This window comes from Dromiciops gliroides, chromosome 2 (assembly GCF_019393635.1).
Source record: "Dromiciops gliroides isolate mDroGli1 chromosome 2, mDroGli1.pri, whole genome shotgun sequence".
In the NCBI taxonomy this organism is placed as follows: domain Eukaryota; kingdom Metazoa; phylum Chordata; class Mammalia; order Microbiotheria; family Microbiotheriidae; genus Dromiciops; species Dromiciops gliroides.
Genome location: NC_057862.1, coordinates 273,399,151 through 273,415,635, shown reverse-complemented (window position 1 = coordinate 273,415,635; position 16,485 = coordinate 273,399,151). Strand labels below are relative to the sequence as shown.

General features: G+C 36.2%; 1 protein-coding gene across 1 annotated transcript in view; it reads left to right on the top strand.

The window, feature by feature from the left end:
- Positions 1-16,485, top strand: part of SOS2 (SOS Ras/Rho guanine nucleotide exchange factor 2) — a 110,706-nt gene that overhangs the window by 78,973 nt on the left and 15,248 nt on the right. Inside the window, exons 15-19 of the mRNA XM_043984661.1 lie at positions 2,017-2,136; positions 2,257-2,419; positions 4,329-4,446; positions 6,228-6,400; positions 12,595-12,711. Of these exons, the coding sequence (XP_043840596.1) occupies positions 2,017-2,136; positions 2,257-2,419; positions 4,329-4,446; positions 6,228-6,400; positions 12,595-12,711 (691 nt within the window). The remainder of the gene's footprint in view (positions 1-2,016; positions 2,137-2,256; positions 2,420-4,328; positions 4,447-6,227; positions 6,401-12,594; positions 12,712-16,485) is intronic.

Sequence of the window (16,485 nt, the reverse complement as noted above, 5' to 3'; positions counted from 1 at the left end):
GAAGGGTTTTGGGGGAAAGATGATGATTTCAGCTTTTGAAATGTTGAGTTTAAGATGTCTACTGGAATCCAAGTTGAGATGCCTGAGAAGAAATTGGAAAAACAAGACTAGAGGTTGGAGAGATTGTAGGGTTATACAAGTAGATCTAAGAATCACGAAAAGGATGAAGAACAGTGTTTGAGTTGCAAGGTAGAGGGAGAGGTAGAATGACTGATTGTGATTAAATAAGGGAATTTCAGAATTCCTGAATATGAAAGTAGAGCATTTGTAGATGATGGTAGATGACAATATGACCATCTCTGTAGTGGGGTGGGGGAATCTACGTGGCACAGTGGATTGAGTTCCACATCTGGAGTTAGGAAGACTCATCTTTCCGAAATTCAAATCTAGCCTCAGACACTTACTAGCTGTGCAACCTCGTTGACCTCAGTTTCCACATCTGTAAAATGAGCTGGAGAGGGAAATGGCAAACCACTCCAGTATCTTTGTCAAGAAAACCCCAAATGGGGTCACAAAGAGTTGGACACAACTGAAAAAGGACTTGTGAGAATTGGAATTGCACCCCCTACTGGAGAGATACTGTAGGGAAGCTCTGCCATGAGGAGAAAACATATGATTTAGAGACCATGTGACTTTAGCATCCGGAAGTTACATCTATAGAACCACCTGTGGGACTTGTCAATCAGAGCTACCAGCCAATTAGCTTGGTGCCATGGGTGTGTAAACAACCCTGTTTTCCTGTTGGAGAGGAGGTTTCTGGGAGGAGGAAGGAGCCAGCGAGCTCTCTCTTTCACCCAGGACCTCAGTTTGAGTGGAGCTGAGATGCTGGCTCCCTGAGATAGATAAAGAGGAATCTTGGTCTCTTTCTCTCTCCTCACCAAATTCTTTTTTTTTTTTTTTTTTGGCGGGGCAATGGGGGTTAAGTGACTTGCCCAGGGTCACACAGCTAGTAAGTGTCAAGTGTCTGAGGCTGAATTTGAACTCAGGTACTCCTGAATGCAGGGCCAGTGGTTTATCCACTGAGCCACCTAGCTGCCCCATACCTCACCAAAATTCTTATGCTCCTTAGTAAATACTTAAAAATCTAAACTCTTGCTAAAGCTTATAATTTATGGTGACCACTCAATAGATTTTTAGATAGCTTAGCTAGAATTTTAGCCACCATACAGAAGATAGCAACCTTACAGATTGAACAACAAGATGGTGGGGTGGAGGAATAGGTCATATAAAACAGGTAACTTGAGGAACTGGGAGGTTAGAATGTTAAAGGGAATATCAGTATATATGTACCCTACTCTGAATGGGTTGGGGTGGGGGATGGGAAGGGCAGGGAGGGGAGGAGAAAGACTGTGACTTGGAATGAAGAGGACATGGAGAGGAGTGATAAGACAGACTAGAAAGGTAGGTAGGTGATATTGTGGAGAGCTTTAAGGGTCATTTTATCTCAGAGGTGGCAAGGAACCATTAAAGATCTTAGTAAGAGAGGGATATGGTCCAATGTGTGTCTTAGGAATATCATTTTGGTAGTTATATAACAATGCATTAGCAAGAGGAGAGATTGAAAATGGGAAGCCTATTGCAATAGTCCATACAAGAGATGATGAGGGTATAAACCAGGATAGGATAGTAAGTGGAGAAAAGGGGGGCTGGATGGTATATTGTTAAGGTAGAACCGACCAAGACTTGGTGGCTGATTCGGTGTAGAACCAAATATCTACTGAAATTCTTGTTCTTGTTGCCTTTGGGCATGTGAAATGAAATCTGCTCTGCCAACTTCTTTATTTGCTTCTCCAGAGAGAACCTATGAACCTTCCTTCTGTCTATCCTAGATGTGGTCACTGAGAATAATTCCTATGTAACCAAAAGGCCTGAGGGATCAATAATACTGTTAACTGCTCTGTGTGTGTATTATTTTTTTTCATGCACAGTTTAGAATTTACAAATACTGACTATCCCTACTCATTATAAATAGTAACTTAAGCTTTTTTCCCTTTTCATTGACCTTTGGCTCAACAGGGCAGTTCAGCCTTCTGAACTTGTGGGAAGTGTGTGGACTAAAGAAGATAAGGAAATAAATTCCCCAAATTTGTTGAAAATGATTCGGCATACTACAAATCTGACTCTGTGGTTTGAAAAGTAAGTTACGTGTATGGTACAGTTCTCATGTCAAAATTGAAGTTAAATAATTTAAAAAAAAAATCTTAAAACCCATGCACATTTTCTCAGTAATATGTCCTTGTATCTCTTTTTGACCAGGTGCATAGTAGAAGCAGAAAACTTTGAAGAAAGAGTGGCAGTATTAAGTAGGATTATAGAAATTCTACAAGTTTTTCAAGACTTGAACAATTTCAATGGTGTATTAGAAATAGTCAGTGCAGTGAATTCTGTGTCTGTGTACAGACTGGATCACACATTTGAAGTAAGTCATAGACCATAAATATTCCATTCTTTTGGAGGAAGAAACAATGTGTATATAGAAAGATCTAAATCTAAATATGTATATATTTATATTATATAAATGCATTAAATAAATATTGTAAAGAGGCAGCATAGCATTGGTGGAGTCAGACTTAAGCCAAGAATACTTATATTCAAGTTCCACCTCTGATACATAGAAGCTGTGTGACCCTGAGCAAATCACTTAACCTCTCAGTGTTGTAGGCAACCCTTGAGTCAATAAACATTTATTAAGCACCTATTATGCACCAGGTGCTTTGTTAAGTGGTAGGGATAAGTGCTTGGCTGACCCTGCCCTCAAGAAACTTACATTCTAATAAAGGAAGCTAAAAAGATGGGAGTAGAGGGAAAGCAAAAGGAGAAAGAATTCAGTCAGAGAAATCACATAGTGTGGCTGGGTGAGAAATGAAGATATACCTGAACTAAGGTTTATGCTTAAATGGGGGTTTGGAGTTCATGGCCCCAGCTTCTAATCAGAGAGGCAAAGGGTAGTGATAAGGTATAGTCCCCAGGCTTATGAGATCCTAAAGGATGCTGAGGTTATTCCTATAATGAGCTTCCAAGACATGATCCAATTAGTCACAGAAGTCCCAAAGTAGTTAATCCAGGTGAGAAATGGTTTATAGAAAAAGTGCCAAACTGTTTTGTTACCAGATTGTCCTCATCTAAGAGTTTCCTATACCTATGAAGTCACAGATCCAGTTATATATTATATAATGCATCATATATATAAAATATGCAATCACATTTTTATAAAGTTTCTTTAATATGATAGAAATGATTGCCGACAAATATAGAAAATTGATACTAGACCATTTTAAGGTTAGTGGTATATAGTTTATAGGATGTATGGTGTTTTTTCTAGTGTGCCTTAGTATAAAGGTATAACAAGTGAATGAGCTGTGTTGCTGTGCCACATGTGACCATCTTGAATGACTAAAAAATATTATTATTATTGTTATTATTATTTATTTTTTTTTTGTGAGGCAATTGGGGTTAAGTGACTTGCCCAGGGTCACACAGCTAGTGAGTGTTAAGTGTCTGAGACCGGATTCGAACTCAGGTACTCCTGACTCCAGGGCTGGTGCTCTATCCACTGTGCCACTTAGCTGCCCCCAAAGAATATTATTGATCATAGATATACTAATTTTTTATTTTGCTCAAAAATATGGTTGAAGAAGGAATAATGTAAGAAACTTGTACTGCTGTTTTCTGGACTATGAAAACATTGACTATAAAAAATTTTAGTCCAGGACCCTTTTGAAATTTACTTTTAAAAATTTATTTTAAAGGATGGGTTCAAAAAACCAGAAATTTGCCCCAGTACAGGGAATACTTGGGGAAAGTACTTGATCCGCTGACTAGAACTGATTGATTTTTGAGACCTTTAAGTTGGCTCACTTATCTCAGAACTTTAGTTTCAGAAAAAGTTGAACATATGTAATACTTAGGAGCAAGGTGACAACATAAAATCAAACATGAAAGATGGAAGAGCTTCAAAAACAATGCAATATTTAGGTTTCATCTTTTAATTTATTATTGGGGGAAAAGAGAAAAGTGTGTGTGTGCGCACGCACCTTGTTTCATGAGCAAATAAAGGTATTCCTTATTTTATGTGGTATGTGTTGCTGAAAAGTTGTGTAAATCAAATTCTTACAGATCATTTAAAAGGTATTAATGGAATTGTTTTGATAAGTGAAAAAGCCTTTCTTGGTATGGTCATTGGGTTTTTCATAAAAAGAGGTATACAAGTAGTTTTAAAAATATACGTAGCATTAACATGAATTTAATCAAATATGATCCATTTATAGCTACAAGATTAAAAAAGAATGGCAACCTGTATCTTTAACAGAATTTATATTTGTTTTAAGGCATTACAGGAAAGAAAACGGAAGATTTTAGATGAAGCTGTAGAATTAAGCCAAGATCACTTTAAAAAATACCTAGCAAAACTTAAATCAATCAACCCACCTTGTGTGCCTTTTTTTGGTAAGTTACCAGATACTCATTTTATAATAGTGTCCATGTATATTTATATGTTTTTTTCTTTCAACATATTGCCATTTTGTGTCTACTAGACTTTGAAAAAAAATCTTTGAATGGCCTTGCATTTCTTGTTAGGTGTTTTTCTTCAATACTATTAATGAAGGATTTACATAAACTAATATTTGAACAGCTACAAACTGCTACTGTGTATGTGCATGAAAATAAAGAATAATTTATCTTGACATCTGAATCGTATTGGTTTTGATATCTGAATTGTATCAGTTTTGAGAGAAAAGTCCAAATAAATTGTGATCTGGTAAATTTGTTAGTTTTGTGAAAATACAACATCAAGCAAAATAATTTACAGTGACAATTCTATAAGAGCAATGTATCTTAGGTAACTGGCCTAATGTTATTATAGCAGGGTTTAGTATTAATGACAAGCTCAAGCTAAACTGGATTGTTTAATGTGCCCCATGTTTTCTTACCTCTAAGCCTAACCCTAATGCTACCACCTCCCCCGGAGTCCTCACCTGATTCCCAGCAACCCCACTGGCTGTATTTCCTCTTGAATTTCACTTTTTTGTACTTATCAAGCATTTATCATGGGTGTTTTTTGTTGCAGTTATTAGTGTATGTGCCATATCCCCAATGGTATACTGCTACATGTTTAATAACCAACTCTCTTGGGGGAGAAAGGGACGTACAACACACTTTTAAATTCAGTCTGTTGAATCACCTTCTTAAGTCTAGACAATCAAGAAAACAAAGCAATACCTGATTTGCAGTGTTTGCAAATTTCTAGGGTGTAAAATCACACTATGAAAATTTAACAAATCATCTCTCACAAACCAATTTGAGCAGACTCCAGTACATCCCTACATGTCTTCCTTCTCTACTCTGAGCTCTCAAATCTCTTTCTCCCAGCACCCATCAAAGTAGGTGCTTAATAAAATTTTGTTGGATTGAATAAGTTGGAAGTGTGACCAAGTGGAAAGAACACTGGATTTGAAGGGAGCCACCCTAATAATGAATCCCACCTCTGTCTTGGGCAAGTCACTTAACTTCCCTGGACTCAGATTCATCATATGTAAAAATGAGTGGAATGTACTAGATTTTTACCATTTCTTCCAGGGACAAATGCTTTGTGTGAATTATTACAAAATTATTGGTATGGGGCAGAAAAAATAAGTTTCTTAATCCAGAATGTAGAGTTTGTAGGTTCTTGTCTTTTTATTCAAATAAAATTTTTTTAAAAAGCTAAAATTGTTTATTTTAAAAATCTTTTTTATAAGAGTCTTTTTAGTGGTATATTCACCACTAAATAAATTAGGATTTGCCTGTTAAATTGCCAACACATTTAAACATTTAAAGATTTAAAACATTGTTTTTAGAGTCCCATAGTTAATCCTTGATTACCCTTATATATTATATATCTTGTAATATTTGTGCCCTTTTGAGGCAAAAATATGTGATCACTAACATTTGATGCAAGGGGGCATGGCATCATAAGTGGAGAGCCAGCTGAAGAGTCAACTAAGAAGACCTGGGTCAAAGTTTTGCCTCTGACATATGGGCCGTGTTTCCCTGTTAGGAATCTGGGCAACTTCTAAGACTCCAAAGTGCAGAGAAGGTGCCAACTTAACACTGGTAAAAGGAGGTTTCTCACCAAGGAATTCTCTCTGTCATTTAAATTACAGATCTAGTCTTAGACTCTATCCTTACCTCCTAATAACATTGACTACAAGGTAAAATGAGAATGAAATTTTCCCTTTTTTCCACAGGAATATATTTAACAAATATTCTGAAGACTGAAGAAGGGAATAATGATTTCCTCAAAAAACAAGGGAAGGAATTAATCAACTTTAGTAAAAGAAGGAAAGTAGCCGAAATTACTGGAGAAATTCAGCAGTATCAGAATCAGCCTTATTGTTTACGGATAGAATCAGAAATAAGGGTAAAATTTTTCTTTTCCTAAATTTTAAAGAGAACTTTTCAAATACTTGTTGATATGTTATAGTATTTATTTTTCCATAATATTATTTTGAGAGGCCATGTGGATAAAGAACTAGCCTTATCCAAGTCCTGCTTCTGACACATACTAGCTGTGTGGCCCTGGACAAATAATTTAATCTCAGTGCCTCAGGAAGTTCTCTGAGTTATAGACAAGACTGCCAGTCTTCATAAGTCAAAGGAGTTTACACAATGGACACTGATAAATAATAGGTACAGATCTCTCCCACCAAAGAGTAACATTTTATGTGAGATCACAAAAACCAGTGCTTAACAGTCTATAGAGTTGGGGGCAGCTAGGTGGCGCAGTGGATAAAGCACTGGCCCTGGATTCAGGAGTACCTGAGTTCAAATCCGGCCTCAGACACTTGACACTTACTAGCTGTGTGACCTTGGGCAAGTCACTTAACCCCCATTGTCTCACCAAAAAAAAAAAACAACACAAAACAGTCTATAGAGTTACAGAATCTTAGATTTATACCTGGAAGAGACTCTGGAGAGGTCATGTAATCCAACCTCCTTATTTTACAGGTGAGGAAACTGAGGTCTAGAAAGGACAGGGTGATTTGCCCAGTGCAGTGAGGTGTAGCAAATAGCTGGACTTCCGACATGGAAAATCTGGGTTCAAATCTCAATGCTCACAATGTGAGAGCAGAGTGACCTTGGACAAGTCATTTAACTTATGTGCCTTGAGCAATTCCTACTAGAGATGTGCTTTGGGCTAGGGAGTTCCCATACTGGGAGTTTGTTATCCTGATGAAATCAGAGATCCTTTGCATATTCACATGTTCTAAACAGTATTAAATTATATTAATAATCTACAGATATGTAAGGCCAAGATATATTTCTCAGTGGATAAGTAATTAAAAGATATGAAAAAACAGTTCTCAAAAGAATTGGACTCTTTTATAAAGGATATATGAAAGATTATTCTAAATTGCTAATGAGAAAAATGCAAGTGAAAACAATTTTAAGATTTCACCTTATGTCCAGAAAATGGACAAAGATTACAGAAGTTGAAATTGTTTCATCTTGGAGGAACTATAAGAAAACAGGCATAAGATGCTAAGACACTACTGGCAGAACTGTGAACTGGTCCAACCATCCTTGAAAGAAATTTCCTTGAAAGTACACAACAACAACAAAAAGATCGAGGAAGTAAAAACAATCTACTTCTTGGAGTATATTTTTATTGATCTTTTTTATATGCTTCCTGATCATAATGCTGTAACGATTGGAGTGACGCCACCTGCTAGAGAGTTACTGTAGGAAAGCTCCGCCATGAGGAGAAGGCATCTGAGGGCAAGCCATGTGGCTTTTCCTTGGTGTCAGGAAGTGATGTTTGCTCGTGGGTGCTATCTATCAAAGCTACCAGCCAATTAGCTTGGAGCTATGTGTGCGTGTGGATGGGATGTTCCCAGTTTCAGAGGTGTTGGGTCCTTTTTTGTTCCTGACCTTGCCATGGCAGGTCAGATGATAGGGTCTCTTAGAAATAGATTTTTAGGGGGCAGCTAGGTGGCGCAGTGGATAAAGCACCGGCCCTGGATTCAGGAGGACTTGAGTTCAAATTTGACCTCTGACACTTGACACTTACTAGCTGTGTGACCCTGGGCAAGTCACTTGACCCTCATTGCCCTGCCCCAAAAGACAAAAAAACCCAACCAAACAAAAAAAAGAAATAGATTTTTACCTTTCTCTCTGATCATTAGATCCTAATGGTCTTTAATAAATACTTAAATACTCTTGCTAAAGCTTCCAGTTTATTTATTCATTAGATATTTTAGACAGTAGACGGCTAGAATTTTAGACCCTTACAATGCTAACCATTTTGGATGCTTTATGTTATATAAATATTATTAAGTAGAGTAGTGTAATGGAACAATGTTGGAATTGGAGTTAGGAGATCTGAGTTCAAATCTACCTGTAAAATGATCTGGTGTGACCAATAAATAAAATAAATAAAAATGACTTTTGCCCTATATAAGTCATTGGGTTATTTTTAATGCAAGCATTTTGCAAACCTTAAACCTTAAAGCACTGTATAAATAAATTATTACAATTGTTAATTTGCTTATATTTAATAGGAGTAAATTTTTGTGTTATGGGAAGGTAATATGTATATACACATATACAGTAAAAACTGATTTATCTAGAATTGTCAACTAGAACTTTTAACTAGCACTTCTCTACAGTATGATGATGATGATTGACTTTCATAATTATCCCAAAGTTACCCATAATTATCAAAATTTAAGTGTGTTATTTTACTCTTACATATATTTTATTACATTCCAATTTTAAAAAAACAGTAACATGTATAGATGTGTTAATTTTCACTAACTGGAATGTCAAGATTCCTACTCACTCAACCAAAAACATCATAGATTATAGTTCTAGAGCTAAGAGGAGTTTAGAGGTTACTTAGTTTAATCCTATCATTTTACAAGTGAGGAAACTGAGGTCTAAGTATGTTAAGTGACCTTACTAGCATCACAAAGGTAGTGTCAGAGGTACAATTTGAACGCAGGTCTTCCTTTCTGCTATACCCTATTGCCTTTTTTTTTTTTTAGTGACCTTGGTGTAGCGAATATATACAGGTAGTCTTTGACTATAGAACATTTACATTTACAAGAGGATCTTCCTCTGTAAAAGTTCCTACTCAGGGGGCATCTAGGTAGTGCAGTGGATAAAGCACTAGCCCTGGATTCAGGAGGACCTGAGTTCAAATCTGGCCCCAGATACTTGACACTTACTAGCTGTGTGACCCTGGGCCAGTCACTTAACCCTCATTGCCCTGCAAATTAAAAAAAAGAAAAAAAAAGTTCCTACTCAGTTCACAATATCTTGGTAATGATTGATCTAGACACCTCCTTTTTTGCAAAATTATCATTACTGGTATCTGGGAGTGTGTACCTCGCTGCATCACCAAAATCAAATCTTCATAGATTGTTTTGAGTAATTTTTCAGTCACATCTGACTCTTTGTGACCTCATTTGGGTCATTTCCTGGCAAAGATACTCAAGTGGCTTGCCATTTCTTTCTTCAGCTTGTTTTACAGATGAGAAAACTGAGGCAAATAGGGTTAAGTGACTTGCCCAGTATCACACAGCTAGTAAGTGTCTGAGGCTGGATTTGAACTCATGAAAATGAGTCTTCCGGATTCTAAGTCCAGTGCTCTGTCCACTGCGTCACCTAGCTGCCCCTTCTTCACAACAGGATGGGCCTTAAACCAAAGATGCCATTTGTTATGACCTCTCTCTGTTTTAACTTTCTACCTCAAGGCTCTCTCAACAGAATCTCCAGCTTTATCCTCTTTTGCTCCAGTATCTGAGAAGTAACTTTTCTTCTTACCACAACCAACCTTCTTATTTGTGCCCTTGACCATGTTTTCTACCCTACAATTTAAAATTTAGTGGCCATTAACCTACTACCTACAAACACGTACAGATCTCTCCCATCATTAAAAAAACTTTTACTTGACCTTGTCATCCCTTCAAATTATCCTCATATTTCCTTTCTTTTAAAGTTAAAATCCTAGAATGAAGAGTCTATACTCCCTTATTTTCTATTTATTTTTCAACTTCAGACCCCACCATCAACTTAAACTGCTCTCCTCTAGGTTACCAGTGATCTCTAATTGTTTTTTAAGTCCTCTTACTTCTTGACCTCTATGCCTTTTAACACTGATCCTGCAGGTTCCAAATTTGCATCCTTGGAGTCATTTTTGACTCTTAATTTGCCCTCACTTGACATATCCAACCAGTTACCAAGTTTTGTCTCAACATTTCTCACATCTCTTCCCTTCTCTCTAGTTACATGGCCACCACCCTAGTTCAAGCCTTCATCTCTTTTGAGGCACTCTCTTATAGTAGCCTTCTTATTAGACTTCCTGATTCATGACTTTCCCATCCCATGTCCATCCTTCACACAATTGCCAAAGAAGTGCTCCTAAAAGTACAGGTCTGACCATGCAACTCTCTGGTCCAAGAAGTTTCTGTAGCTTTTGTTTCTAGTTTAAAATACAAACTCTCTAACCTTGAATTTTTAAAGTCCTTAAAAGGTAGGTTCCAATCTACCTTTCCAGGCTTATTTCATATTATTCCCTTTAATGCATTCTACATTTCAGCCAAGAGACCTATTTACTGTTACATATACATAATATTTGTTGTTAGGTTGTGTCTGACTCTTTGTGACCCCATTCAGGGTTTTCTTGGCAAAGATACTGGGATAGTTTGCCATTTCCTTCTCCAGCTCATTTTACACATGAAGAAATCAAGTGACTTGCCCAGGGTCATTCAACCTAGTAAGTGTCTAAGGCTGGATTTTAACTCAGAAAGCTTGAGTCTTCCTGACTCCAGGCCCAGCACTCTATCTGTAGTGCCACCTAGCTGCCCCTACATAAAATATCACTTCTCCCCTTTCCATGCCTTTGCACAGTCAGTCATCTATGTTTCAGAAAACCCTCCCTCCCTTCCAACTGTTGGAATCCCTCATTAGGTCAGGTACCATGTCCTTCAAGAGACTTTTCTTCATTTCCATCTTCTCACTCAGTACTCTGCCCCCTCCCCAAACACCCAGAAATTTCTTTTGTATCAGTTTACCTGTGTACATGTTATATCCTCCCAGTAGAATATGAGCTTCTTGAGGTCCAGGACTGTTTTTGTTTTGTCTTTATATCCTCAGCAACTAGAACAGTGCCTTGTACGTAAGAAGGATTTTGTAAATTGTTATTGAATAAGGTTAGGTTGAAGGTCACCTTCCCACTGTATTGGCATAAAGTGCTTTTCATATTTTAAACTGGTAGTTTGAGTGCATTTTCCTATAGAAACAATGTTAAATTGTGGTAAGAAATAGAATTACTAATTTTTAAGCACATTTTGGGCCAAGTAGGCCCAAATGAACTAGTCTGGAAACTTAACTACCATTTATAATATTTTTTCTATGGGTAATACACTGTGAATTATAAACAATAATGTGGACAAGTCTCTGGGACACAAACTGTAATCTCTTGCAGAAAAACAAGGAGCCTGCTTCTACCATTTACTTGTGTGGCTTTATACAAGTTACGTAACTACTCTGGACCTCAGTCTCATGAAGATTTGGGCTAGTTACTGACTAAGATCTCTTCTAAGTCTAAATCTGGGATTCTGTGATCCTAATTTATTGCTGATTACTGATAGGCTTAAGCTGTGGTATCAGAGTTGCTTATTAGAAAGAATAGTAGTTTTGTCACTAGCTTTATGAACTTGAATAAGTCATAGTTTCTGTTAGCCTCAGTTTTTTAACCTGCCAAATGGAAAAAAAATACTTATTTGATGATGAGGATCAAATCTGGGGGCAGCTAGATGGCGCAGTGGTTAAAGCACCGGCCCTGGATTCAGGAGTACCTGAGTTCAAATCCGGCCTCAGACACTTGACCCCTACTAGCTGTGTGACCATGGGCAAGTCACTTAACCCCCATTGCCTTAAAAACAAAAAAAAAACCCTATATAATTCTGAAAACTATGAAGTGCTATACTATAAAATAGATATGTATAGATGTATACACATACACACGTATCCGTGTAATATATGTATGTATTTCTTAGTCGAATACATAAATACAATTACATACACACACATTACACATGCTTAGCCTAGTGCCTGGCACATTGTAGGTGTTTATATGCATATAACCAGTTGTATACCTGTGTGTAAACTCTCAATGCCTGCCATTGATCAATTAATTAGTAATTTTTCATTTATTTCAAAGAATTACTTGTTTATAAAGTATGGCTAACAAAGTAAAAAGATTAATTCTTATTTTATTGAATTTAAAATTATTTAAGTTGGGTTATGAGCTTTGGAAAATGATGTTTGTTGAACACAGCAAAATGATTTTTGAACTTGATACTCCATTGAGGAAATAGTTTCTCAACGAAATAAATACTTGTTTGTTATTAATTACCACTTTTGCTTGAGAGTTAGGCAGTTGTACTTAAAAAATAAAAGAAATGAAAAGAAAAAGGAAAACAAATGAATAAATAAATATAAGAGAATCCTGGATATGGCTTCATTTCAGGATTTTTCTTGAAAGAACAAATGAAATTTGTGATATTGAAGATCATAAAAATCACTCATATCTATATTTTATTTCAGAGGTTCTTTGAAAATCTCAACCCTATGGGAAATGCATCAGAGAAAGAATTTACAGACTATTTATTCAATAAATCTCAAGAAATTGAACCCCGAAACTGTAAACAACCACCTCGATTTGTAAGTACTTTTATCTGTGTCCTACAAATGATAAATAGTATGCTAGGTTTCATAAGAAAATGGAAGAAATTTGGAAGAAAAAAAGAAATTATTCATTTCTAAAAATGTTAATTTCTTCTTCCAGTAGTTTGAAGTTTAGGACAAAGTAAAATAATTAAATATATTTACCTATATACTTAACACTTCAAATTTGTATATCTTTAAAATATTTTTAATTTGCAATTATTTGTGATTTAGCATTGAGTTCACAAAGATTATTTGGTTCTTTAAAATTGACACAAATTCTTTAGCTTTTGATAACACATATTTTTGATAGAGTTTAAATCAGATAAATTGCTAGGCCACTAAAGTTTGCTTGTCTCCACATCCAGGTTTTGTAATAGTATTTTGTCTCCATCCAGTCTTTTTAGCAACTTGCCTGTGACAAGTTATGTTGTCTTCACAGTGATGGTTATCAGCTATTTTTTTTGGTGGTGGTATGGTACCTTAAAAAAAAAAATCTCTATTTTTCCAATGACATACTATAGAGGAAAAAAAGATCCCTCTATCTTCCAGGTCCCTTGGAAGGTCTATGATTACTATCTGAGGATTAATTAGTCTATCTTGCAGCAATAACTTCTCAGTTCTTGGTTTTATTTCTCATTGTTGACAACACTTTAGTTTGTGCTTTGGAGCAACTGAACTTGTTTCATTGTGAGCTTAAATGACCCTTGAAATGTTTGATGTCTCCACACCAACAATCAGTATAACATCTCTAACACTCGTTGGAGTATGCTCTTTAGGAGCTACAACTTTTACATACTTCCTTGGGGTTAGTATCCATTCTTAAAACTTCAGGGCAGCGAGGTGGCGTAGTGGATAAAGCACCAGCCCTAGATTTAAGAGGACCTGAGCTCAAATCCGGCCTCAAAACACTTGACACTTATTAGCTGTGTGACCCTGGGCAAGTCACTGAACCCTCATTGCCCCGCAACCCCCCCCCCAAACAAAAAAAAACCACCCCCCAAAAAAACCTTCCAGGATTAAAAACACAACAGAATAGTATAAAGAAACACATTTGTATGGCAAAAAAATCAGCCTTCAGCTAACAGAAAACCAACTAAAGGTTGGGAAACTAGGTCATTGGGGTTTCATATGGTCAAGATTAGACATTCATAGTCAGCTGTAAGAGTAAAAGCCAAGTTGCATGACCATTGCTATCTCAAAATGAAACCATATCAAAAATATTGCTTGTCATAAGTACTTCAAGCACCACATTGACTTTTTTACATTAAGACAAATTTTTTATTTCCAGAACTTTCATTAGTTGTGTAAGTTCAAATATCTCAACATGAGGCAGCTAGGTGGCACAGTGGATAAAGCACCGGCTCTGGATTCAGGAGAACCTGAGTTCAAATTCAGCCTCAGACACTAGCTGTGTGACCCTGGGCAAGTCACTTAACCCTCACTGCCTTGCAAAAAAAGAACCAAAAACAAACAAATATCTCAACATTAAATATTTATTAACCTCTTTCCTAAATAATTGTTCAATTAAATTACCATTTTTAATGTTGTGCAGAACTATAATACTGTATTTCCAAAACTGTTTCTGTATCATTAATAGGAAAATAAAACTCTTCATCTTTGTGTTAAAATACAATTTATACATCTATGCTGTTCAGTTCAACAAACTTTTAAGTGCTTACTTTGTGCAAGATACTTTACTAGATGGAGAAAATGCAAACTTGAAATCAATCAAGAGTAGGAAGGAGATGGAACTAAAATGACAAGGAAGCTAAACAGATTGAAACTAGGAAGATAAGCAGTAATAGAAGGGAATTGAGTGAATAAAATTGCAGTAATTCCAGTGGTTCTGTTTCTTCTTATCTCCTGCATGAAATAGATCTAATGACTTTAGGATGCTATTAGAGCTTCTCTGTAACTGCTTGTTACAAGACAGTATCCTTTGCCCCATTGAATATGCTAAAAGTCCCATTAATTATTTGGTTTTGTGATCAGAAATCTCATTTACAGTATTTACAGTGGCTATCTTGCCTCTATTCAAAGACCTTCAGTGATGAATAATTCAATATTCCTTTAAAATCTGTGTGGGGAAGTCCTTTTATATTTGTAGTTGGTTCTAATTGTTCATGTTAGAGCCAGCATGGTTAGAGATCTTGTGATCAGAACTACAAAGCTCTGGGTTCAAGTCTTGCCTCTGAGACATGCTGGTTGTGTGACCTAAGCAAGTCACTTAACTATTTTAGGCAATCTGTAAGATTATAAATTGCAGAGAAGATACCATAGTAGAGAGTGTTTCCTCTCCCATAGTTCCATATACCAGTGAAATCACAGCTAGGCCCTTATATTGAAGCTCAATAATTTTCTCTGTAATTTTCTTCCATTGTCTCTAAACAGAATATATCTAATCTTTCTTCCACATGACTGTGCTTAAGGTAGTTGGAGGTTGTTTTTCCCTTACATCTTTTCAGGTTATAAACATCCTCACTCACTGCAGCCAGTCCTCATACGGCATGATTTCTAGGTTCTTCATCATCGTGATCACTTTAGTCAGGATACCCTAACACAAAGGCAACACTACAGCAGGGCATTATGGCAAATAAAATAAAACAAAACTTGGAAAACATAGGTCAGTATGAAATGGTTCTGCCATTCTGGAAAACAATTTGGAATTGTGTGGTAAAAGTCACTTCCCTTTGACCCAGCAGCACCACTACTGGGCCCATACCTTCAAGTTGTCAAAGATAGAGGAAAAGGCCACACATATATACTAAAATAGTCATAGAAACATTTTTGAGGGTAGCATAAAACTAGCTACAAAATGGATGCTCATTGATTAGCTAATGGCTGGACATAGGGTATATGAATGTAATGGAAGATTATGGTACTATAAGTAGCGATTTTAGGAATTCATAGAAACCTGGGAACTTGTATGAATTAATGTACAGTGAAGGAAGATATACAAGATGACTTGAGAACAATAAACAGTATGACTAAAATTCTGTCAAAGAAAATAATGTTAAAAGATGACAGAATTCAGATTATTGTAACAACTTAATTTTGATGATTTGTATGGTGAAAAGCAATTGACTATGTATGTAAAATGTATACTGTGTCAGAGACATAGTTGATATATGTCAGTTTATTGTATTTTAATAGTTTCTCTTTATTATAAGGGAGGGAAATATTACAGGATAAAATATTTCTTAATTAGAAGATACAGGTCAGGAGGGCAGCTAGGTGGCGCAGTGGATAGAGCACTGGCCCTGGAGTCAGGAGGACCTGAGTTCAAATCCTGCCTTAGACACTTGACACTTACTAGCTGTGTGACCCTGGGCAAGTCACTTAACCCCAAATGCCTCACAAAAAAAAAAAAAAAAGAAAGAAAGAAAAAGAGAAGATACAGGTCAGGTTTGAAGCCAAATGCTGTAGGCTACTCAGAAACCTCATGCTCCTCTTATAATGCTTTCTTTAAAAGAAAAGACATCAAAATAGTGAGAAATAAATAACAGGAAAAAAATGAAATTGACTATTTTAACAAGCAGGAAATCAGCTTTGTGTTCTCAGACCATTGACTAGTTAAAAGCAAAGATGAAAATAAATTTCAAATTAGAATAAAAGACAAAGATGAGAAAACAGTTGTAAGAGCTTCACGCTGAACTATATTTAGATGCCACAGAATTAAAAATGGGGTAAATGATATTCATCTTAATTACTTCTACTTCCTAATAAGCAAAAACAATTGTTATAATAAGGACAACAAATTTAGCCAGC